This window comes from Trypanosoma cruzi, genomic scaffold (genome assembly GCF_000209065.1).
Source record: "Trypanosoma cruzi strain CL Brener 1047053516779 genomic scaffold, whole genome shotgun sequence".
Taxonomy (NCBI): Eukaryota; Euglenozoa; class Kinetoplastea; order Trypanosomatida; family Trypanosomatidae; genus Trypanosoma; species Trypanosoma cruzi.
The window spans coordinates 1-25,531 of NW_001849430.1; the positions used below are offsets into that span (position 1 = coordinate 1).

Below are 25,531 nucleotides of genomic sequence, written 5' to 3' on the forward strand. Positions count from 1 at the left end.
TTACTTCTTTTCTGCTTATTGGGGCGTGTTGTTATTCGTCACGCGTCAGCACACACCGAGCAACATGTCAAAAAAAAAAAAATGCAGGTTTTTTCCCCCTCGCGAGGGCCTCGGCAGCCACAATCCTGTGCGTGCGTGCATTCTCAGCGTTTTAAGCACGGCATGTGTGTGCATGTGTGTGTGTGTTTGTCAGCGCCTATACTTGCAGAGCAGCTGTGCGCCACAAGAGAGTCTGAAGAAAGCAACGGCAGAGAGAGGCAGATAAGCACACACGCAAATTACTCATATCATCACACACACACACACGCAGCCGCGGAATGGGTGCACTCAACCACAAAATCAAAAAGGAAAACAAAACAAAAAGCCGAAGCGTGGGACTACCAGCGCACACACACTCTCATTGCTCCCGTAAAGCAAAACACACACACAGGGAGAGAGAGAGAGGTCGCCCACTCAATGCAATAAAAACAAAACAGAAACAGTTACGGTGCTCCGTCCATGCAGCCAGGCAGGACGGCAGCGGTGCGTGTCGTGCAAAAGAGAGCACCAACGGGCCTGCATGGGTGTGCATGCATATATACAATGGGCACATTATTGTGTGTGCTTCGTGGGGTGAGGTGAGGGCGAGAGCCCATGCAAGGGGACACACACACACAGAGAGAGAAGGAAGAGTGTGTGTGCGGGCGGTGCATGGCTCTCTCACACTCACTCTCACGCGACCACCACCGCAGCCGCACATGCAACAACAACAAGAAGAAGAAGAAGCAAAGGAGGGGAGGTGGTGTGGGAGATCGCGGTGCTGCCGTCACTGTCGCCGGGTGTCGTCGGCGTAGTGGTTTTCGTGGCTGTGGATTCGACTGGTGTTTCTTTAGGATTGGCTTCTTTATTTTCATCTTGTTTTTCTTTTCTCCCTGCATCATCGGATTCCGGTGCATTGTTCGGAACTTCTTCTCCAGTGCCCTTGTCCGTTTCGTTGTCATCATCATTATCGCTGGCAACCGTGGGTGTTGGTGCGGCTGATTCGGCTTCACTGGTAGATGTTTCCTCCTGATCGGTGTCTGTGATTGTGTCAGTGTTCCCTTCTGTCGAATCTTTTGTTGGCCTCGTGGTTACTGGGCGTTCCTCTGATTTTGGTGTCGGCACATCATCTGCATTGGTGGGTTGTCCTCCCACTGGCGAGGATGGTGGTCCTTTTGTTGGTTTCGCTGGTGGATCCGCCAGAGGTGCCTCTTTCGGTGTTTCTCCCAAGTCTCCTTCCTTTCCCAGTGCTTTTGGAACTGAAACTTTTACTGAATTTTCCGCAGCTGGCGGCGGTTGGGTTTGCTGTTTTCGGCACTTAACTTCATCTGTTTTTTCAGCGTACTTTTTGCAAACACCCCCAACATTAGGGAATTCAGTTTCCATGAACAGCCTAGAGTAAAGATCCTCACAAAGCTCATGCATGTCATGATGTAAACAACAATTCACGGCCAAATCCTTCAAACTCAAATTCGTTTCGTTAGAATATTCCGCCTCGCATTCGTTCTTTAGCAGTTCTTCCCAATTTAGGAACAAATACTCAAACTCACTGCCATCAGAAACACCGCCAGCATCATTGACCGCAATTCCAGACAAACCGCACCACAGCACGCAGAGGGCACACACCAGCAGCACACGGCCAGTCATCATCAACGCCATCACTCCTGTCACTTGCGTGTAGCCTTCAGCACAAACTAACAACACGTCAACGTAGAGGAAAAGCAAAAGGAGAGACAAATCACACACAACCACCGCACAGTGACAAATGGCAGCTTGCACACACCATGGGGCAGTTGGAATCAGTGAGAAGGCAAAAAAATCACGCCGCCCTGCAAATCAGAAATTAAGAACAAATAAAAACTGGGTTAATAGTCCGGCAAGAGTCCCGGAAAGGACAAAGAAAATAGATTAGATCTTAATTTTATTTCACGTGCCATGCAGCACAATATAGATGACCGTGTGTTTGTGTATACATCTTCCCCGCGAAAAATAGCAGAAAATAATATGAAAAAAGAGATCTTGCTGCTCCACCAGTCCACAAAACGTCCCTTATAATTCATGCGGCATCCGGCGTGTTCCTCCACTCCTCCTTTCGTGCAGTCCGTGGGACGCACAGCAATGAGGCCGGCACCGCGTGTGGGCAAAAAAGAAAACAAAATGGAAAATACGTCACTCATAATGATCTGTAGAGCAGTTAAACAGCCACTGGGAAAACAAAAAGATAATTGTTATTCCAATAAAACGCAAGCAGCAAAAGAAGAAAGGAAAAAGAATTAAAATGAGGCCCTCGACAACATTCGGTAAGCCCCAGCAATGAAGTCGCACCTTGTCGCGGTGCTGGGGCTCTGGCTGCATGTGGAAACTCCGCAGCAGAGCGTTGCTGCGAGCACAACGGAGACCAAGACGACTCCACCCCTCGAGAGGGTTCCACGCCATGCCCGGTGCGGGGAGTTGAAGCGGTCTGCCTGCAGACTGTCGGACAAAACTGCACGATCGTTTCGCTGCGGTCACTCCGTTGATATCACCCGTTGCGCTGAATTACAAAAGAACCCTGAAACCGAGGAGGATGGCTTCATCAGTGTTTGGCAGCTCAACGTTGCAGGCCTCTCGCCCGTAAAAAAGATTGCATCTGCTGCGCGACTGGAGCAACATCAACCTGACATCGTTCTTCTCCAGAAAACAAATACTCAAAGTGCCACAGCGGCAAAACTATATGGCTATAATGACTGCCTTCAGGCCGCACTGGGCGCGGTGGTGGCGTTGCCACTCTGGTGCGCCACTCTCTGCCGTGCGAGTGCCTGACGCTCCCTGGCACAGACCTCCTGGAGACCATAGCTGTCCGTGCAACTCCACAGGGATTTCCCAGCATCTGCGTGGTGAATCTCCACAGCCCTCGCACAGCAACCGTTCAGAGCTCTTCGTTTATTACTGCCATTCGTTGCTCAGGCCCGCAGCTGTTATCGCGGGTGAACTGAATTTACATCATGGACTCTGGGAAAGTCATCTACCTTCAACGACTGGAGGAGAGGATTTGTCCTCTACTCTAATTGACATGGATTTCGAACTGGCAAATGACCCGGCGCAGGCAACGCGGATCACAAATCGTAATGTCTCGTCCCTGACGTGGCTGCGTATCGCGTACTGCGTGTCACCCACTGGCAATACACCCTCTACATCGATTAGGACCACTGCTGAATATCTTACTCGGTGGGGATGGTTGATGGCACTCCACGACTAGCAAACACGCTGCCTTGACGGAAGAAAGGCACCCTTGCCCTGCGTAAAGCGGGTTGCCCTGCTTTTGCATCGTTGTGTGAAACACTCCTTGCCACCGCGTCCACATTGTTGGACATTCGCAGTGGTATCGTACGAGCAGCTGAGCGCCACATCCCGCACAGCAGGCGTGAACGCCCAAAACAATCTGGACAAACAATATGGAACAAGCCGAGTCCGCCGCAGAAGCAGCACACAAAGCACACACGTCGCCTCGCCAGGAGACAGCTTGCTTCGAGCCGAATTAATCCAAAAAGTGGAGGACCAAAATCAAGCCTTACGCCGTGGCTCCACTATGCTTCTGGAAGCCCGCGCGGAAAAACTTGGGGCCTCATCCAGCCCGAGCTGGCGATATCTTCACGGCGTGGCGGCGCCGCACCCTCATCCTTTGGAATCAGTGGTGCTCCGAACAGATCCTCGGACCGCGTATGCGCTCTGCCTCGGCAACAGACAAATCTGCTCGTCAATCTTTTTGTGCGGTTTCACGTGCCAAATTACATTATACTGCTGCTGCTGCTGCTGCGCTCCCTTGCCCCCCTTGGTGACTGGGAAATGGATCGACCTCTCACGCCGTATGAACTTGACGTGGCCATCCGCGACTCTTCGCTCGGCTCAGCCCCTGGCCACGACAACATGTTGAATGAGTTCCCGCACAATCCCGTGCCCATTGCGCATGGCACACCTAGAATGATGATCCACAACTCCTTCGCAAATGGCAGCCTGCCTGGCTTCTGGAATACGGTGGAAACTATTCCCATTCCCCAACCTGGGAAGGGCCCATACCGCCCAGTGAGTTACAGACCTATCACGCTGCTCTCTGTTTTACTAAACCGAAAGAATGATTCACCGCCGTCTGTAAGCGTTATTGCCGCACCACCCACGTCAATTCGGGTTCACACATTCGCGTTCAACATCGGTCGCGATGACACTTGTTATCGATAGAATTACCCGTGGATTGAATGAGTTCAGCACTGTGGAGTATGAGCGCCCTGGAGACGGCGCCCACACACAACACCCTCGTCATCATCGCTCGCTCGTAGCCTTGATTGATTTTCCGACTGCGTTCGACACCACTGACCATGAGAAGTTATTCGGCATGCTTGACAGACTCCCGCGCCTTGGCCTCGAACCAAACGCTGGCTGCACAACTACCTGCGGGGCCGCCATGTTAGGGTATGCACTCGCGAACAGCACTCCCGGAAACAACTCGCCTCAGCTGGAGCACCGCAAGGCGGCGTCCCGGGACACCAACTCTTCCTCCGCCATGTGGATGATCTGCCGCACCGCATGGACAACAACTATTCTGCCTCCGCACTCATGCACGCTGACGACCTCGCACTTGTTGCCTCAGGTGCGGAAATCCATGCATGTGCTGCGGTAATGCCACCTGCCCTGTCACCTATAACGGCATGGGCTGTCGAGCACAACCTAAAAATCAACGTTGATAAGAGCAAAGCTGCTCTATTCTACATCTCTTCACACACAGAGTCTGAAGAGGGCATGGCCGATCTCCTTCGTGGCCATGGGAACCTACGTATTTAGTCCCGCCCAGTGCGCTTGCTGGACACCACGTTCGATCGACTCCTTAATTTTGGTCCGCACGCTTCCACCGATGCAAAGCAGACCATGCCACGCCGTTACCAATTACGGCCTTTCGCAAAGGCTGGTGCGTCCCATCACACCATGCGATCCTTTTCGATTGGATACGTCCATGGTGTGTCACCATATTATAGCAAAGCAATTATCCCATGCTTCGCCCACACCTGCCTCCATAATATGAAGGTACTGTACCGCGACAGTTGTAAAACACACCTTGGCATTAGCGCACTAACGGAAGATACATCTGTCTATTTGGAGGCCAATATTCTTCCGCTCCGGAAGATACTCTGGCTCCGTGCAATCACACAACACACGCCATGCACGTTTCCATAATCACGAGGATTTGCGTTCCCTTATCTACTCGGAACCTATGCCGCCGTCCATGCATGGGAAAGCGGCGACATCAATCCCACCTCCGAGAGATGCCGTTATTAATGGATTAGAACGTGTATGTGACATTATTGGGACACCCCACAACCACAATCGTGCTCCTCTTGCCCAACATCGAATTTTTCCCAGGGACACTGTGGGCTGCAATAACGTGGAATTGTATCGGCCACGCTTTGCCAACGACGCCTCTGACGATGTCAAGCGCACGGCTTTGGATTCTATTTACTCATCTCTAGGAGATTACGATTTTGAATTATGTGCGGACGGTTCCTCATCACTCGCCGAACTCGCATATGGTTCCACTGCGCTATTGTATGGCTCCACAAGGACAAATGATTTCCCTGTGGAGGTCCATCGTGCAGCAGCTGGCAGACTCGCATGCTCATAGAGAGCAGAGTGTCTTGCCATAAAAATTGGCTTTAGACATCTCATACCTCCTCGTCCGGAAACATCCCAATCGTCCACACAAACCCCGGTGGCAACAAACACCCTGTCGGCAACTGAGGCACTCCGCGTTGCCCCACCGGCCATGCGAGGCCGCGTTGCTGAAGAGACTTGGGCTATGCTGCTTTCCTTGGTGAAGCGAGTTCACCCCGCACACCTTATATTTTCCCCATCGCACTGCGGCATCCCACGCAGTGAGGCCGCTGACGAAGAAACCACGATTGCACGATCCCTGCAGCAATGAGGCATCCCAATCTGGCACGTGGAATTCCTTGCCGCCGTCAAGAGGTTGTACTGGAAGGAAGTCGAGGAGGAAGAAGACGTTGAACACACCGCATGACAGGTGCTCGTCGGTGTAGAAAAAAATCATTCCTGTTTTCCAGGCAGACATCGGGCATCGAATCACGACTTTGTGCGCAGGTGCATTGCGGCTCCTTCCCACTCTTCGGCTGACTGGCACGCGCCCTGCAGATTACAAGCGACCCTCTGTGTTGGTGGTGCCGTCCATTCCTCACACTGAAGAGGCACGACCACCCCGACCTCCTCCGGAACCTCCACCTGGCGTGTCCACGGCACCTCCTCGTAGAATGACGAGCGGCAGATCAACGTCGCCCTGCTCAAGCTGCAGCAGCGTCTTCTCGTCCGTCCACAATATGAAGTCACACGCCCGACGCACTAACCCCGGCACTCCAATCGTAGCAGAAGGCCTCACATGTGGATTCTGCGACAGCACCACGGTCTCCCAACAAGTGCCTCACGCGCAGGTCACTACCGAAAATGTCAAGCGTATCAACGAGCAAAAAACGGACAACGCACCTCTGCATACTCCAATGACAGTCGTAGCCCTTCAGCCACTCCTCTGCTGCAACCCCCACCAGCCGCTGAGCCCCGACAATCCACGGGAGGTCCTGCCGCACACGCTGTGGGAATGCCCCCGTCCTCGACAACTGAGCATCCAACCATTTGGGAACACACCCTCTCGCACGACAGCACCGTTCAAGACGGAAAAACTGTCCACATCGCCACAGACAGCCCGCAGGCCATTAAAGAACAGTGGCTGCAAAGTATAACGAAACAAATACTTCCCTTTTCTCAGCATAGAAAAACGTCACCTTCACACTCGCAATTGCCCCAATGAATTCATTGCGCAATACCGCTCTGAGCTGCAATACTTCCTGGTACATCCACGTCCCTTGTCGACACATTGATGCGGGTGGGCGCCCATCCATTCCTCCCAATGACGGTGTATGTCTGCGACGCACCCTCAGATCCAAAAGGCACGTCCCTCACCACAGCCGGGATCGACTTCGCCCTGTCCGCACGCATCGCCTGGTCAGAGGAGCAGGAGCACGTCAGGCTGGCAGCAAAGCACCCGTCGGCACAACACATCACAAACATCATCAAAACCAGAAGCACCAGCAGCACTGCAGACCGTGGGGTAACGTGGATCAACTGACGCATGCTTTACGTTTAAAAAAAAAGCTTCATGGCTTGACAGGAATAAGAAACACTGACAATATCTCAAAGGAAAAGAAAAAAAGAAAAAAGAAAAATCACGTGTCCGCAGTCAAAGCATGCCAACAATCTAAAAACAAGGATAATGCGTGCACTCAACCGCAAAATCAAAAAGGAAAACAAAAAAAGGCCTTAGCGTGGGACGACCAGCGCACACACACTCTCATTGCTCCCGTAAAGCAAAACACACACACAGAGGGAGAGAGAGAGAGGTCGCCCACTCAATGCAATTAAAACAAAACAGAAACAGTTACGGTGCTCCGTCCATGCAGCCAGGCAGGACGGCAGCGGTGCGTGTCGTGCAAAAGAGAGCACCAACGGGCCTGCATGGGTGTGCATGCATATATACAATGGGCACATTATGTGTGTGCCTCGTGGGGTGAGGTGAGGGCGAGAGTCCATGCAAGGGGACACACACACACAGAGAGAGAAGGAAGAGTGTGTGTGCGGGCGGTGCATGGCTCTCTCACACTCACTCTCACGCGGCCACCACCGCAGCCGCACACGCAACAACAAGAAGCAAAAGAGGGGAGGTGGTGTGGGAGACCGCGGTGCTGCCGTCACTGTCACCATTCTCGTTTGTCTCACGTTTTCGGGTGGTGACCGTTTCCGCTGTTTGTAGTGCTGCCTCACTGACTGTAGGAGCGACGTTGGTATTGCGAGTTTCAAGGCTGTCGTGTTGTCCTTCATAGCTTTGAGCATCATCCTCATCCTCCTTATTCTGGACATCGCCACTGTGGATTTGCAGAGATGGATGTTGCTGTTGTTTCCGCTAAACCGCCAGCAGATGCTTTTTTCGTCGTATTCAATTGCGTTGTGACTTTATCTTTTTGCTTCTGCATACCATCCTTTGAAGGACGGTCCGGTGATTCGGACCCCGTTTTGTTGGGTGACGATGCCTTGTTCTGCATTTCTCTTTTTGAGGCCTCTGAGGCTCTTGGTGCTGTTGTTAGACTTCCTTCTCCGTCTGGATTTGCCTGTACAGGAGTTACTGGTGGCACTTCTGGGGATAGTTCTGCTGATGGAACTGGCAGTAGTACTGCCGGTGTTTGTGGTAATAATAGCGTTTTTTGTACTGTTTGGTCGCCGGTGTTAGCAAACGAACTGGAAGGATCGTCCGTCTCCACGCCACCTTGCTTTGCCTTGTTTCCGGCTGCACCCCCACTAGCATCTGAGAATTTTGCTTTCTCTTGTGTATTCGGGGGCAGTGATCCTGCCTTGGATTCTGGTCCCTTTAGTGCATTTACGTTGGGCAATGGTAACCCTGCAGGCATTTTCTTTGACCGCTCAACGTTTTCTGAAGATTGCGTGTCCTGCGAAGATGGTGCATCGAGGGTGGGAGATAAAAAAGTACCATCCGCAGAAAGAGAAAAATCCGAGAAATCACCTCGAGGACTGCCAATGTCGACTCCGCCTTTTCCCGCTCCACCAGAGAAATAGTCAGTTTCACCACCGTAACCTAAACTCTCAAAAGCAGATTGACTGCCACCATTAAGAATAAGAGTCTCCAAATTCGAGCCTCCACCTCCAATGGAACTTCCACTTCCGTTGGAACCTCCTCCAGAGCTGTCGGCACCGGGACCGCCACCGGGTTGAGTTCCATCCGATGCTGCTGGTGGTGGTGGTGATTGTAGTGGTGCTGGAGAAAGAGGTGAAGGTGGTGGCGATACTTCTTCTTCTTCTTGCGTTTGACCATCAGGTGCCCCTTCTTGTGCTTTATCTCTTTCTTCCTTTTCTTTATCCGTACCATCGTCTTCATTATCAACCATGCCCAAGACTTTATCATCTGTTTGGTGCTTTGGTGAAGGGCCCTCTAAATCTTTAACCAACGGTTGCTTCACGAGGTCGGAATCTTGATTAGTTGGCTCCGCGTGCTGTTTTCCTGCACCAGCAACAGGAGCTACAGGCTGCAAATCCCCCGATGATTCTTTTTTCTCTTCAGTAACCCGAACATCCTCGTCACATCTGCCGGCACCGCACCACAGCACGCAGAGGGCACACACCAGCAGCACACGGCCAGTCATCATCATCGCCATCACTCCTGTCACTTGCGTGTAGCCTTCAGCACAAAATAAATCCCCGTCAACGCAGAGCAAAAAGATAGACACGGCCGCTACACCACACACAGTCACCACACAGTCACAAATGGCAATGGACGCACCATGAGGCAGTTGAAATGAGTACAATTGCAGAACTCACACACCGCCCTGCAAACCAGAAGTTAAAAACCAGTTAAAAAGAACAACGGCAGAGTTGAAGGTCCGGCAAATCTCCCAAAAAGTAAAAAAAAAAACGATCAGGCACAACTTTATTTTATTTGTGAGGCAGCAAAATGTAAACGACCACTGGTTAGTGTATACTTAATGCATGGACTGAATAAAGCAAAAAAGATCGTCCTGTTCCCCCAAGGCCACACACAACATCCCTCACTTTTTATGCGGCATCCGGCGTGTTCCTCCGCTCCTCCTCTTGTGCAGTCCGTGGGACGCACAGCAATGAGGCCGGCACCGCGTGTGCGCAACGGAAGGAAACAAGGGGGAGAAGCACGTCACTCATGACGGTGTGCGGCAAGCAACCATTGGGGAAAAACACAGGGATGCTGATTATTCCAATAGGGCGAAAGCAGCAAAAATGAATAAACAAAAGAATATTAAAAAGCTTAAATTATTGACAAAACTCAGTGGGTAATGCTGGGAAGCTGCACAGTTATTGTTCCACGAAAAGCCGCAGTTCCACCCTCTCTCACACCTCAGCAGAGCGCCGCAGTGCCCCACAGCCCCAGAATCAAAAGCAACATCACCCGAGACAATAACCCATGCACGGTGATGTCACCAATTTCAGCCATAGCCAACAAATCCGTGAAGTGCCCGAGCTCACAAAAACCGTCGCTCACAAGTGATGCTGCGTCGTTCTCCGATGGGATCTCTGGTTTCCCAGACGTTGTGCGCAAATAATCCTGTGCGGCATCACCGCCACACGACACGTTATCACTCGTTCAGCATTTGCTAGGGCTGTGCTGGGCTCAGGCGTGGCTGTTGCACCATCCAAGGGCATTAGATCACTGTTGCTGAGTGAATCGGGGTCGCTGCCCGTGCCCACGGCGGTGCGGGCATACGTGTCCTATTCGTGGCCAACGTGCTGTTAGTCGCTGGCACCTATGTTGGCGGTGTACGGCTCGCCGTCTCTCGCTGAGCGTGCGTCTGGATCCGCTGCGCTGCCACTTGACTCCCCGGACAGCCGAGCTGCCTGTGGGGCCTCACCGCGCAGCTGCTGGCAGCCTTGCTTGCTCCTGCCGAGCGGAGTTTCCTGTCACTGAGCTTGGCCACAGACAGTTTTCAGTTCCCCGCCTGGCAGCAGCATTCCCATCGCCCACACGAGTTCCTGCCGCCAAAGACTCCCTCTCGGCGATGGAGTCACTCCGCCTTGGCCCGCTGGCGGTGCACGACAAATTCAGCGAGGCGATTTGTACCGTGCCGCATTCACTGGTGGAATGAGTTCACCCAGCTGACTCCACATTTTCCCCATCACACTACGGAACCCCACGCAACGTGAGAGCGGACGATGATGCCGTCATGGCACGTGGAATTCCTTAATGCAGTGAAGCGACGGGACTGGAAGGATGCCCAGGAGGAAAAGGAAGGCGCGCACACCGCGCGACAGGCGCCTGTCGGTGTGGCGAGGACTCTATTCCTGGTGCTGACCCGGACATCGGTCCCCGAGTGGCGGCACTGCGCACAGGCGCGATGCGACACCTGCCCGCTGTTCGACAGGCCCGCACGCGCCCTGCGGATCACAAGGAACCTTCATGTCGGTGGCGCCGTCCCTCTCTCACACTGAGGGGAATGGCCCGCCTCTGCCGGAGCTTCTTCCCGACGTGAGCGTCGCGACTCCTTGCCGACCAGCGAGCGGCGGATTGACGTCATCCTGCCCAATCTGCGGCAGGGTGCGCTTGCCCGCCCACAGTATGAGGGCACATGCCCGACGTGCTCAGCCTGGCGTTATAATAGTCAGCGAGGGCCTCACATGCGGATGCCACAATGGCGCCACCGTCTTCTTAACAGGCGCCTCGCGCGCAGGTTGCCACCGAAGTTGCCAAGCATGCCAGCAGGCGGGACACACAGGAAGCACAAACGCGGGCACTCGAGATGGACCAGGCTCTTCCGCCACCGCCGCATCACAGACGCCACGGGCTGCAGATCCCCGACGGACCACGGGAGACTCTGCCTCATCCACTGCGGGAATGCCCTCGTCGTTGGGAATATGGATTGCGACTGTTTGGGACCGCCTCAACCTGCACGACGGCCCGTTTGCGATGGCATGCTTGCCACTTTTGTGCGGACGGTCCTTTTATCACCCACTCATCGCTGTCACAAAATAAATCGAAGAAAAAAAAAGATAATAATTCGTTTTGTGATAAATATTGGCCCCTGGCTCAGCCGGCCACCGCGACGTGGTGCCAGGGTCTAGTACTCTTTGCTAGAGAGGAAGCTAAGCGCCTGCTGCCCATCCGCTGCCCGCGGAGAGGCAGGAGGCGCCGCACAAACGGGTCGGAAGGGCACCAGACGGAGCCATTTACATGGCTGCCCGCGGAGCGGTATTTCTATCCGCTGCTGAATTCCATCGGCGCTTATCAGCGCTATACATACCGTTTGCGTGCCGTATGCGACGCGCAACGACAAAAGCTACTGCTAAGCGGAGACATTGAGCAGAACCCAGGCCCCATAGCAGTACTCCAGATGAACGTTTCTTGCCTCACGCCGTCAAAACTCGCAACATTAATGGCGCAAGGAGCAGACATAATGGCCATTCAGGAGACTTGGAAGTCGTCAGAGCAGATCGCCAGCATGCACACTGGAGATTATGTGCTCTATGCACAGTCGCGCATCGGCAAGGGAGGCGGTGTGGCGGTGCTGGTGCGGAAAACTCTCCGCTCCAAGCGTATACCTCTCACCATCCCCCAGCATGACACCAGCCTTGAAGTGGTGGCGGTCCAGGCTGCTCTGGACCAGAACCGTGATATTATTGTAGCGAGTGCCTACATGAGGCCACCACCGCAAGTAACGCAATCCTTCAGGCGGTTAGTAAACTGCCTTCCAGCCTCGTCGCCGCTCCTGCTGTGTGGGGATTTCAACATGCATCACCCACAGTGGGAGCCATTCTTGGAGACTTCTCCAAGCGAGGTTGCTGCAGAATTTTTAGAACTGTGCACGGATGCGGGACTCACCTTGGTTAACACCCCTGGTGAGATCACGTATGCCCGTGGCACAAGAGAACGATCCTGTATCGATCTGACATGGTCAAAGCATTTGACTGTGTCGGATTGGTCAGCTTCCGTGTCGCCGCTTAGTGATCATTATATGCTGACATTTACGCTGCATCAGGCATTTAAGGATACCATACCTTCGGCACCTAGGATATTCCACAGTTGGGGGAAGTGCAAGTGGGATTTATTCATCAAGGACTTCGACGCACAACTTCCGGCATATGACTATAAAAAGCAGTCCACCGGCATTAAAGCTTTCACGAGAGCGCTTATAACTTCGTATCGACGACATTGCCCCCGCGGCATGCACAAGGACGGTCCCAGGCTTTGGGACGACACTCTCATGGAGGCAGAGCGGATGGCTACCGACAGCAAGGCCCACTATCTACAGTTACCGACGCCCGACCGTGAGGCAGAAATGCAACGGACAAGGAGTCAATTCTTCCTCCTACTCCGCGAGCGCTTGCGCAACACGTATCTACGCCGCATCAGCAAGTTAGATCCAGGCGAGCCACTCGCATGGAAATACATTTCCGGACGAAAAAAGGCATCACTTCCATCTCCCACATCAATTTTATTGGGAGATGGTCAACACACTTATAAAACAGCAAGGAGAGCAGCGAATGCTCTCAATCGCATCTTTCTTCCATTTCACCCCTCTCACAAGGCAGTTAGGTTTTCCAAAGGCATCAACAGACAGAGTGCCTCTTTGAACATTAATGCTTCTTTTCTTTTTGGGCAGCAGAACAACAGCGAGTCTGCCGCTACATTTAATTCAGGTTCTTCACTCTCACCTAGTTCTGAGCCACAGGATAAAAACGAAGCTGCCACCAAATCTGGTTTAGTTGCTCATCTTCACTCCCCTCTTGATGCACCTTTTAATCGTACGGAACTGCTTGCTGCGCTACGTAATACGCCGTATGGCAAGGCCCCCGGACCGGATGAAGTCTACAGTGAGGCACTGCGACATATTTCGTCAAAGGGCCTCCGATTCCTTCTTCGTTGCATTAACCACAGTTGGACGACCGGTACGATTCCGGTTGAGTGGAGACGCGCTACCATCGTTCCACTCTTAAAACCCGGTAAGTCGCCGGAACTGCTTGAGTCATATCGACCCATCAGCCTTACTTCCATTGTGAGTAAGGTTGCTGAGAAAATGGTACTGAAGAGATTGCTTTGGGTGTGGACGCCGCACCCCCACCAGTATGCATATCGTAGTATGCGTACTACGACGATGCAGCTGGCACACCTGATACACGAAGTGGAGCATAATAGAAATCACTATTTCCAAGTGAGCCTTCCCAAGAAGAGCGGTATTGGCAATCAACTCCACTACAGACCCCATCGGACCCTGCTGGTGCTGGTTGATTTCAGCAAGGCTTTTGACTCCATAGATCATCGAGTCCTCAGTCGCTTGCTGGCTAATATTCCGGGGGTGAATTGTAGGTGGCTTAGAAACTTTCTATGTGGGCGCTACGCGAAGACACGAGTTGGCCACAGACACAGCGATCGGCGTCCCATGCTGCGAGGAGTTCCTCAGGGGTCCGTGCTGGGACCGTATTTGTTCTCCCTTTACGTACACCCACTTCTCAATCTGCTGAACAGCTTTGCGGGTGTCACAGCAGACATGTATGCGGACGACCTCTCTATTATCGTCAAGGGGCAGTCCCGGGAAGACGCCATTCCCACTGCCAACATGGTTCTTCAAAAGCCGCATGCGTGGAGTCAGGAAAGTGGCCTGGCCATCAACCCGTCAAAGTGTGAAGCTGCTTGGTGCACACTATCCACGCACACGGAGTCAGATTATGATCGTGAAGGAAGGTGGCCCCTGGTAGTGGCTGGATGTCAAATCCCAGTCATGACCATGGGGGCATCGCGAACTACGAAGCTTCTCGGCATGGATCTCGATCCACGACTGACGCTAAATGTGGCGGCCAACAAGCAATGCGCTGCCACTTCGCAACGGATATCGCAGCTACGCTGCATAGCGCACAAAGAGGCGGGACCATCTCCACATGACCTACGCACGTTCGTCATTGGATACGGTGCTTCCAAATTACGCTATGGCAGCGAGCTCATATGGGCAGTAGCGACGGATTCAGCGAAGAATGAGATGCAGAAGACGTACGCAACCCTAGCACGCATTGTCAGCGGAGTTCCGAGCACTGTTGACCCGGAATCCGCACTGCTGGAGGCTAATATGCCGCCGCTCCACGTCCTTTGCCTGCGCGCGCGGCTCTCAATATTTGAGAAAACACGCGCATGTCAGATGGACTGGATGCGGAGACCCCCGCCTGAGCCACCACCTCGCGCCGGTTTCCGCATCTCGCCATTATCTCGGGACGAGCTATATGCCTTCGTAGACGCATACACAAAGGACTATGGCATCACCGAGAGCTCACCACGCGAAGAGCGGTTCTTTCGCAGCTCCATTCCTCCCTGGTTTGCGGCCTCCGCTCACCGGGTCACCATCGGTGTGGAACTTCCGATAGACCTCCCAATAACTGACGAGGAAGAGCTGATAAGGGAAAAGCGCAGAGTCAGCGAGGAGGCTCTGGCGCTGCACAGCCATCGTTCGTGGATACTTGCGACCGATGGCGGTGTCGACGTTCCCAAGTCAGCAGGGGTTGGAATACTGCTTTCATCCCTCAACTCATCGGAGATAATAGAAAAGGCCAGCATAAACTGCGGTGCACGCCCATGCAGCTACAGGACGGAATCCCGTGCGCTGCTTCTAGCCCTAGAGAAGCTGATGATTCCTCGTATCCGCCACAGGCGTAAAAACCTGCTTGTGGTTACGGACAGTCAGTCTCTTCTAGCGGCTCTAAACAAGGGCCCGCTCAGTCAGACAGACTGGACGGAGGATCAGATCTGGCAGCGTCTCCTGACACTGGCGTGTGCTGGCTGGTCCGTGCACCTGCAGTTTTGTTACGGACATTGCGGAGTACATGCTAACGAGCTTGCAGATCAGCATGCGACGCAGACTATGGAAAGCGGACAATACACGGAGCAAGGAATCGCACCTTTATGGCATACGGATCTGCTGACATGTTTTACTACCCAGCTCACCAACAAGTGGCGTAGTACCATTCGTCAAGACACTCATCGCTACTTGCTTTGCGGCACAAGGCCATCAGATCTCAGCGGTAAGGACCTGATCACTCAGGAAGTTCTACACCGTCAGGAACTGGTTCACCTCGCAAGGGCAAGGTGCGGGGAATCCGAGCTCTGGGGTCGACTATACTGGGCCGTGAGAGATTGCACAAACCAATGCCGATTCTGCAACGTCTCACCGGAACAGTCTGCATATGTGCGCTCTAACAACGATCCAACTGCACCGGGGACGGACACTGTTCCCCCGTCGGCGAGGGAGGAAGACGTCTCTCCAGTAAGGAGACGGACCCTCACACGCCGTCGGAAGGAGAAATGTCCGCACTGTGATTCTACATTGACGGGATTCTCGGGTCTCGTCAGTCACTGTCGGTCATTTCATCCGGAACATCCTCCACCGCTTCCCGAGCTCAAATGTGATTTCTGTGACATGGTTTTCCCCACACGGAGAAGCACCGCACAGCACAGAAGTCGCTGCGCACACAACCCAGACGCCACACGGCATCGAAACAGCAGTGCCAGGAGGCGATCTCTGCTGCCGCAGGATCAGCCAGCTTCCACAAGCACGCCAATCGGCCCGCAGGAAACCTTGCACCATCTGCTTCTAGAATGTCCAGGCACCTTGGCTGTGCGTCAACGGCTGGGCATTGAACAGGACCTTCGCCTCGGAAAATCCTCTCAATGGCAGTTGCTTCATAGCAGGAAACTTTTGTCGTTGCTCGACCACCTCCTCAGCACCTAGATGGCATTGTATAGCGAGACGCGCTGACTAGAGTAGGGGGAAAAAAAATGAATATTGGCTTTACTTCCCGTGGACCAACAATTCGCGTGGTGTGCGGGGATCTCTTCTTTTTTTTTGTTGCTTTGCTTTTTGTTGCTGTGTGCGCTGCATCTCCTCTTGTGTGTGTGCGCGCCCTCCGTGAGGGGTGCCGACACGACGGACCGCTCTCGCCGTATGTGCATGCGGTGGAGCCTTGTGTGTGTTGTTTTTTTATTTTCGCTTTTGCTTTTTAGAACTTCTGGTTTGTGGGGTGGCGTTTGAGATTTGCGATTGTACAGATCCCATCTGTCTCTTTTTTGTGTGTGTCGCTGTTATTTTTTACTGTGCGTGACTCTCATTCATGGATGGAAAAGTGTGCGTGGCTGTGTGTCTTGTCTCTGTGCTCTTTTTGCTCTGCGTTGACGGGAGTTAGTTTGTGCTGAGGGCGGCACGCAAGTGACAGGAGTGATGGCGATGATGATGACTGGCCGTGTGCTGCTGGTGTGTGCCCTCTGCGTGCTGTGGTGCGGTGCGGCCGATGGAGCTGTTGGTGTGGTTTCTGGTGGGGACGACAACATTCTGAGAGAAGTATTTATTCCAGTTGCGAGATTGCAGGAAAGCCAGGAAAAAAGAACATCAGGAGCAACAGCCGACGCAAAGGGAGCAGCAGCTGAAACAGCCACAAAAGCAAAAAAAGCAGCAGAAGCAGAATCACTGCCAGTTACAACAGTCGGAGAAGAGGAAGTAAAAACAACAATAAATGATCAGGATAATTCAGTCGAACACCATTCTGGACAAAAAAAAGAGCTTCTAAAAGAAGAAGAACCGGAAAATCGAGAAAAAGAACAGCATGAGAAGCAGCGACACCAACAGCGTGATCATTCCGCAAGAAAAGGCGAAGAATACGCGAAAGACAAAACTGCTAATGGTACAAATGCAACCGCAGTTAAGGACGACAGCGACAGCAGCACTGCCGTCTCCCACACCACCTCCCCTCTTTTGCTTCTTCTTGTTGTTGCGTGTGCGGCTGCGGTGGTGGTCGCGTGAGAGTGAGTGTGAGAGAGCCATGCACCGCCCGCACACACACTCTTCCTTCTCTCTCTGTGTGTGTGTGTCCCCTTGCATGGACTCTCGCCCTCACCTCACCCCACGAGGCACACACAATAATGTGCCCATTGTATATATGCATGCACACCCATGCAGGCCCGTTGGTGCTCTCTTTTGCACGACACGCACCGCTGCCGTCCTGCCTGGCTGCATGGGCGGAGCACCGTAACTGTTTCTGTTTTGTTTTTATTGCATTGAGTGGGCGACCTCTCTCTCTCTCCCTGTGTGTTTGTTTTGCTTTACGGGAGTAATGAGAGTGTGTGTGCGCTGGTCGTCCCACGCTTCGGCTTTTTGTTTTGTTTTCCTTTTTGATTTTGTGGTTGAGTGCACCCATTCCGCGGCTGCGTGTGTGTGTGTGTGTGTGCGATGATATGAGTAATTTGCGTGTGTGCTATCTGCCTCTCTCTGCCGTTGCTTTCTTCAGACTCTCTTGTGGCGCACAGCTGCTCTGCAAGTATAGGCGCTGCCAAACACACAAGCACATGCACACACACATGCCGTGTTTAAAACGCTGAGAATGCACGCACGCACAGGATTGTGGCTGCGGAGGCCCTCGCGAGGGGGGAAAAAGCCTGCATTTTGTTTTTTTTTGACATGTTGCTCGGTGTGTGCTGACGCGTGACGAATAACAACACGCCCCAATAAGCAGAAAAGAAGTAAAACAAAATGGCGCTGAGCGGCACACCGGTAAGCCAAAAATACGCAATCACCAATAAAAAAGCCGGCGATCACCCAGCAGGCACATCAATCCTCCTAAAAACCAACCTGGAACAGACAAAAAAAAAGAGGCAATCATAGAAAACAAAGATCCCCGCCCCCAAACAGGAAAAACATTAAAGAAAACGCGATTCTTCTTTTTGTCCTGAATAATCTTCCGGGCAGCTGGCCGGATCCTGAATTATCTATGGAAAACAAACAAGTTAGGAAAAAATGTTCGTTAGTTAATTGTTTGAATGTTTTATTTTCATTCATTATATAGAATTCTCTGGACCATTAGCATGGTTCTTTGTCCTCAGTTGGGATTTACGTATTATTACTTACGATTCGCGGACTTTGGGATCCTCCAACCACAAGACCCCGCCGATCCCATTCGCAAGTTCCACCCCTTTAGCCAAGTCCTGAAGTGTAAAAACACGACCGCGTGATATGCCGTCTGCGGGGTTTTCCGAAGACTGTGCGTACGCGAAAGTTGCCCGCACTCCGCGAGAGTCAACAAACATATCCGTCGCAGCTCCCACGTCAACGCGTGCGATTTTGAGCTGCCTTTATTCGCGGCTCCTTGCGGCGAAGTGTTGTCCACCCAAACGTCCATGGTGGATGGCAAGATGGCGGAAAAGGCCGATAAGGCTAGGCGTACCGCTCGTGCCTCGGCCTGCATGGTAAGAAAAGGCTTCCTCTTCCATTTCCCCCGGCAATTTTAACGTCGCCGAAGTCTGGAATAAAAACTGCTCCCCATCCATGGAGCGATGCGTCCGTGATGATGGCAGCCGATGCCTTTTCCGTGGGCTTGATGATTCGCTTACGGTTGTATTTTCGATGGTGTGTCGCAATCTCTCGCCCAAGCCAACCGCTGCCGGCGGAACGTTCGCCGGGGATTTCTCCAGCACAATTCCCCGGTTAACTGCCGATAATCGTCGTCGCACTGCCTTGATAAAAAAGTAGTATTGGCATAAACGCGTGCCCAAAATGGCAGCCAAATATAAAAAGCGTGACGCCACAACCTCCATTTCCGCGATGGTTAAAGAATTGAGCGCCGGCATGGCGCGTACAGAGCGGACAAACTTGTCACTCAGGGACACCGCCCGGTGAGTGTGATCAAACTGCACCCCCAGGAAGGTGTACTGCGCAGCACCCGATTCTCGTTCTTCCCCCATGGATGCGTGACAACTGTCCGCATTACGAAGCACCTGGGCTTCCCACAATGTCGCATCGCTTTTCGGCCCTGCAATGCGTATATTATCAATCCATACTTCGACACGCACCAATGGAGGTGCGGCCCGGAGGAGGTGAACCACCGTCGTCAGCCCGGCGATTGCCGAGGTAATAATAATCTGGAGAATTTCTGGGCCGGCCTTGTGTCCCATAGGGAGCCGTGTGAGCTCCACCAGCGTGCCGTCCTCCACGCGGCATCGAAAGAGATGCCGAGCCTCCCGCGGTAAAGGAACTTGAAAAAAGGATGCCTTTAAATCCAGGCAGGAAGCGGCCTCAGCCATCACAGGCGGCAAATAATGGGAAATGTGTAAAAGAGGAACATTCGCCTCGTAAGGGTCGTCTCTGTTCTTGTCGCGTGGCCACGCGATCCATCGTCGTCGTAAACCGGCGGTTTTCTCCTCCACAACCGAGAAAGGTATTATCCATCCGCTTGTTATTGTGGACGAAGCGTCCTCGATTATTCCTGCTTTTCGTAACCATCTCGCGTCAGCGGTTGGAATCCTCCGTGAGCCTTTGCGCGCTTTACCGGAGGAAGACGGAGGGAGAGGGGCCCGCCCGACGAGTCCCCAAACTTGCATGAGTCTCTCCAAGGTAGCCGGTTTCAACCGGCTCTTAATCCACTCAAGATTCAATACGGGCACGTTGGCCTGCCGTAGCGGGATACCGTGTTCGTCTTGTGGAGTGGCCAGACGCGTCCTTGTCGCGCGTCTCGTCATTGCAGCAGCATGATTGTGATTAAAATCACGGAAAAAACGCTCCTCTGCTCTCAGCCAGGGTTCCGGCCCTTCCGCCGTTCCTCTCTTCACATCAATGCGACCAGCGACGACACCTGGGTCAGCAGTGTGGTGTACATCCACAAATATCAAACAGTATTCTGGGAAGGTCGAACGGATTGACGTGCTTCGCCAACTGCGAGATCACGTGTGGATCCAAATTGTATGTCTCCACGATTGGAGCAGCGTGCCTCAACGCACCGCGTTTTGTGGAATGCGCCGTGGCATCCAAGGAGCCAAAGTTTGTTCGACCTTGGCATTAGTAAGATTCGTAAGCCTTCCGTTTTCTTGAGGTGTCCTGCATAGCTTTATATTGTCGAAGGCGTCCTGCCCTCGTGTCATGGCGAACCGAAAGGTGCGGTGGAGATCCGCCCTCGCCGTCTTCGGCGCCACGGACCTATCCAAAATTAAGGCCCCGTCCGGCTCCAGTGTGAAATTGTTGGGTGTCAATGCCGCAATCTCAAACAAACGACTCGCCGTTATACACGCAAGTCGGAAGACAACACTTTCTTTCCAATCGGTCCGGCTGCGAATTACTTGATTCATCTCTTCCTTTGTCACGGGGCGCGCCTGCTTCGTCCGCCTCGTCTCCGATCGCACCGCAATTTTTTGTAACCTCAAAGCCGCCATATCCAGCGGGGTTCGATCCATTTCCAACATGGACAGCAGCATCCTGGCGTACCGCAGTCGGGTCGATGGCGCCACATCGATTGCCATCAAAAAGGCCGCACAGCTCTTTTCGTTCGTCGGCTGTTCGTGCGTGCGGCAAAAGGTTGTAAAGTGCCCCGCGAGAGACATTCCACGCTCCCACGTTGACGCCGCGCACATCACTCGAGCCACCTCGTTTCCTCTCCTCATATAACTGGCCCAAAGCGGGGAAGTCGGTGTTTCGTTGTACCACAGTCGAGCGTCGTTTACGGATAAGCTCCATCGCCCTTCTCGACGGTTTCGTCGGGCAATTTGAAAGATCGGGTGGAGCATCGGCGGTGCGGTGCGCTGCCTGTGAAGATTGGTGGGAGGTGGTGGAATGGATGGGGCTGCCGTCGCCGGCATTAATGAGCAGCGTGCGGCAGCCCCTCTGCCGTTTTTTGAAGGGTGCCTGTATTGTAAGTAATTCCCTCTGGGGCGCACACTGCATGTAGACGCATCGTGTCCAAAGGTATGACATTGTTGGCATCGCAAAGTGCGTTGGGTTTCTCGCCGATCGACGAGAGGCTGGGCTGCCCTGGCATAGGAATCGGACTGGTGAACAGCAGTGTAAGGAGGGGCGCGCCATTTGATAAGACAGATGACCGGATCGGATGACGTCGTGAGCTGCATCCGGAATGTATTCAGTAGGGACCTCCCCAAATTCATGAAGCGATCGGTGGGATCCTGCAGGCCTTCCAGCGCGCTGATCCACTCGACCAAATTGTCAAAGGCAAGTTTAACCTGCTCGTTGTCCTTTTGCCAGCATCGGTGTGCACACCGGAGGTCGAAAACTACTCCGGAGGCACCCTCATTCCATACACGCGAGGGCCACGTGGTGACGTCGAATGCGCAGAAACTGCGGTCCTCTTCCATGGGTAATCGGGCGTCCAGGGGAGAAGTGCGGGAGGGCGACGGCGTGGAAGGGTGGAAATTTGGTCTCCCAACATTGCCGTGCGGGAGTCTGTAAGCCGCCGAGCTGTGTCGGGCCGCACTGCTAGGCACGCCTCCAGCCATCAAGATATTCGTCTGATGCGGTAGTGTAGTTACGCCATTGTTGAAAACGTGTCGAGTAGCGGGGGACTCGTCCCGCCCCGCCGTCTCCGCATCCCGCGCAGTTTGTAGTGCGTTAAGGCGTGCCTCCCGTTCCTGGAGTTGACCAGTGAGGACTCCCAAGTTGAATTCGCGCTCCCGTAATTGGGCGCGATCGGCCTCCAACTGCTGTCGTAGTTCTAGGACCTGGTTGCCGGCCCCGGCGATATTGAATTCCCTTACCGATAGGTTGTGATGCGCCTTCTGAAACTGCGAGTTAAGCCGAGCATTCCGATTCTGCACGTCCGCGACGGCGTTCGCGCAATCAAAATTCAGGCGCTCCCTTTCAGCAGTGATGAGCCCTTGTTGGTGCCCCAACTCCCGGGCTGCCCCCATAGCGGGCAGGAGCGCTTGTTTCTCAAAATTAGGGATCTGAGGCGCGCGGAGATTCGCAATATGTCCAATGATAGTAGAATCCTGCCATGCTTTAGATACAGGCCCATGGAACAAGCATAAGCCTGTCGCTGATGCGGCCACAGTTAACGTCCCGTCCGACATCATGTTACCATTAATGAACGTCATCTGCACCTGGGTCTCGCCACATTGGCACACCATGTCCCAGAGACGGGCGCCAATATCACACCACTCGGAGGGTGTGTAGGGAACCAAAGTCATTTCCTTAAACTTACCTGGCTGTGTCTGTAAAAAATAAAAGCAAATATTATCTGGCCTCTATCGGCTCCCTGCCCCTACAAAGTCGCGTTCTTCCCAAAAGATTCATACGGTAGAGAGTATCATAAAGAATGCATTCATTTATCAGGATATACATACATTAATTAAGTTAGCCAGCTCCCCCACTATCATTCTTTTCACAAGCTCCTATTATTATTATTATTATTATTATTATTATTATTATAGTTAGTTTTTCTCGGTTGCGGGTATGGAGGCCGGATTTTGCTTTGAGGCACTGCTGGCAGACAATGCGACTATGGTATTGGTTAATGTTTGTGGTCACTCATCAGTTGGAATGGCTTTGGCAAAAAATATGGAGGTGGTTCCAGAAGGCTATTTAGATAAATATGGTGTAGATAATTTGATTATCCCAATAGCTGTTGGCCCTGCAAAAAAAATATGACGGAGAAAAATGTGAATTTACCATAGACGTTGTTGTTCATCCAACACTGATTGTTCGGTGTGTGCGGAGTCACCCTTTATTTGATCACTACGTCATTAGACTCACAAATCTTGCAATTGAGTGGATTTTACAGGAATGTGGTATGCTAATTAACCCACGCTCGTGCAGGTTAATTCCAAATAAAAATATTTTTTAAATGATAAAGATAATTTTTATTGGACTCTTTCTAGAATTGTGAAAGCAGTTGAGAAAAGGACAACAACTGACCCTGTTGAAGGTAAAGATGAGGAAATTTCCTTACCCTCTGAGCTTTGTTTAAATGCCCCCCACCTGCAGAGTGAGATAAAAAGTTCACCATTGATTAAGGAGATGCCTGTTGTTACTGGGATTCGAAAGGGATTTCTTGATGGTGTTAGACTATACGGTGCAGGAGGAAGTGGTGAATGCAATCGGCCCACAGCTGACTCACTTCTTCACTTTCCTGAACGTCTTCGAAACCGATGTCAAGTGATTGACACGCGTCAACTTGTTAACGGTGCAACACAGGTTCCAGCAGCAAAGGAAACAGATCATATAAAAGAGAAGCCCAAACAAACAAATTCGAATATAACAAAGAAAGAAGCATGTCAATGGGAGGTTCAGTCTGTGGATTGCAATGAACGAGAGATTGTGGTGCGGCTGCATCCTCCTCCAAATGTGATGTCAATGAAGGATGTGGAGTTGACAGCTTCTTTAGGTGTTATCGAGGTGTCAATTACGCCAAGGGGTCCAGCAGCAGGCTTTACCCAGCAAGTTGGCAAGGAGACCTTTGATATGCCTACCGATGTGTCACTCTTCACAGACATTTGTGTTATGCTTGCGGGTCGCCTTGCGGAAGCGACGCGGCACGCTGAGCTCACGACTGGTACTCAAGAAGACTACCAGCGTGCCACCAAGACGGCGATACACGTATTTTTGGCCTTTGGCATGTCGCACCATGTTGGGTTTCTCGCATTTGAACCACAACGGTTAGATGAGGGACGCATTTACCAGAAGCACTCGGAGAAGATCCAGGCCGTTGCTGAAGAGGAGGCAGCGCGATTGGTTGGGACGGCCCAACAGTATACAAAGACTTTAATAGCGGAAAATAAGGAGTTGCTGCATCGTCTGGCCGATGCAATTTTCACTAGGAAGGAGTTGTTGAAGGAGGATTTGGAGGCAATACTTGGACCCCGTGGAGCAGCTCGTTTGTCGCTGGAAGCAGAGAAGGTACTCACTGCATTTGTGCAAAAATCAGAAAAACATGGGACGACGGTGCGGAGCACTTCTGGGTGAGATCTGCCTCCTTGAATTCTTCTGTCAGTTTTCTTTTTTTTAGCGTGGCTGCGGGTGGGTGAGTGGGTGGGAAAAATAACCCAGCCGCAGTGAACATATATATAATAGATATGTATGCTGGCGGTGGTGGTGGAATTATTTTGTCGTTGTTTCTTCTCCATCTTTTCCTTCTCTTGTTTTTTATTTCTTTTTTTTTTTTAATTCACTGGGTCTCTGCGGAGGGTTTACGGTTATTACGCACCTGCCCATCCCCGTGCTTTTTTTCTGTTTCTGTTTTCCTCCTACTTTCTGGCGACGGCGGCGCGGTGTGCGTCCAGTTTTATGAGGGGACGTGATGGATGAAGAGGACGCGGAGCGCACCGAGGCGCCGACGGTGCGTGCCCTGTGCGATAACAATTGGGAGGAGCGTGTGCTGCTGCACCGTGGGAAACACAGTCGTTTCTACCGTGTACATTGGGCAAAGGGGGGCGTCTGGCTTGGGCTCAAGGAGGAGGAGTGCGTGGATCCTCTTGCCACGGTACGCAACGTGTTGCCGATACAGCGCCTGCATTTGAAGTTTATTCTACACCATTACGATATTTGCGTCGACGCGAACCGCGATACTCTGCTGTTGGTGATGACAGAGTTGATGGACTATTCCCTCAGCGACGTGATGCGCCGTCATTGCAGCCGCGGTCATCTGATGGAATGCCAAGCGAGGGCCATAGCTTTCCTTACATTGCATGCCCTGGTAGACCTTCATGACAGGATTGGCATGGTGCACGGTGACTTAAGTCCCTCCAACATTTTGTTGCGTGCTACGGGAGAACTGAAGCTTGGTGATTTATCCAGTGCGATGCCCGTGAATGCGGCGGTGGACTGCTTTAGCGGCACGGTGCTTTATACCGCCGTTGAGGTGTTAAGGGACCGGCAGTGGGCTTCCAGCCCAAGCAGCGACGTATGGGCCTTGGGTGTGGCGCTGCATGAGTGTGTAAACGGCAGCCATCCATTCAGTGGGAACTCCGACGAGAATTTTTGGGAATTTTTGTCGCTGATGGAGGCGGCAATGCAAGCGCAGCATCAACCCTTGTGTCCACCATGTTTTAGCCGCGACTTTCATGACATTCTATCAGCCATGCTTTGCTGGGACCCCGCTCGGCGGCCCACTGTTCGCTCGCTCTTGGAGCACGCATGGTTCT

The 25,531-nt window shown here is 52.6% G+C and overlaps 4 protein-coding genes and 1 pseudogene across 4 annotated transcripts, besides 18 other annotated features; 3 read left to right on the forward strand and 2 right to left on the reverse strand.

Moving 5' to 3' along the window:
- Window positions 1-7,154: a sequence feature (areas not merged during assembly with more than two copies in the genome that could not be assigned to a particular haplotype).
- Tc00.1047053506879.10 (mucin-associated surface protein (MASP), putative) lies at window positions 712-1,677 on the reverse strand (the record flags this gene model as incomplete). Its single annotated transcript, XM_806543.1, has 1 exon — window positions 712-1,677. One exon carries the CDS (start codon window positions 1,675-1,677, stop codon window positions 712-714), a length of 966 nt encoding a protein of 321 aa, XP_811636.1.
- Window positions 2,554-6,659: a mobile genetic element.
- Window positions 7,155-8,035: a sequence feature (heterozygous, non-Esmeraldo-like haplotype).
- Window positions 7,248-7,276: a microsatellite.
- On the reverse strand, window positions 7,716-9,275 carry Tc00.1047053506879.40 (annotated as a pseudogene).
- Window positions 8,036-11,088: a sequence feature (areas not merged during assembly with more than two copies in the genome that could not be assigned to a particular haplotype).
- Window positions 8,845-8,907: a microsatellite.
- Window positions 9,145-11,633: a mobile genetic element.
- Window positions 11,089-12,177: a sequence feature (heterozygous, non-Esmeraldo-like haplotype).
- Window positions 11,665-16,402: a mobile genetic element.
- Window positions 12,178-22,794: a sequence feature (areas not merged during assembly with more than two copies in the genome that could not be assigned to a particular haplotype).
- Tc00.1047053506879.60 (mucin-associated surface protein (MASP), putative) lies at window positions 16,842-17,420 on the forward strand (the record flags this gene model as incomplete). The annotated part of the gene is made up of 1 exon (XM_806544.1): window positions 16,842-17,420. The coding sequence occupies one exon, from the start codon at window positions 16,842-16,844 to the stop codon at window positions 17,418-17,420; it is 579 nt and encodes a 192-aa protein (XP_811637.1).
- Window positions 17,006-17,082: a microsatellite.
- Window positions 18,346-18,563: a mobile genetic element.
- Window positions 18,346-22,785: a mobile genetic element.
- Window positions 22,610-22,785: a mobile genetic element.
- Window positions 22,785-22,820: a microsatellite.
- Window positions 22,795-25,531: a sequence feature (areas merged during assembly that could not be assigned to a particular haplotype. This can correspond to areas where the two haplotypes were merged or to regions with more than two copies in the genome that were merged during assembly.).
- Window positions 23,217-23,256: a sequence feature (AT_rich).
- Window positions 23,409-24,353, forward strand: Tc00.1047053506879.100 (hypothetical protein, conserved; the record flags this gene model as incomplete). The annotated part of the gene is made up of 1 exon (XM_806545.1): window positions 23,409-24,353. The coding sequence occupies one exon, from the start codon at window positions 23,409-23,411 to the stop codon at window positions 24,351-24,353; it is 945 nt and encodes a 314-aa protein (XP_811638.1).
- Window positions 24,489-24,552: a sequence feature (T-rich).
- Window positions 24,688-25,531, forward strand: Tc00.1047053506879.109 (protein kinase, putative; the record flags this gene model as incomplete). Its single annotated transcript, XM_806546.1, has 1 exon — window positions 24,688-25,531. A coding segment is annotated over one exon (844 nt), but the record flags the coding sequence as incomplete, so codon positions are not given.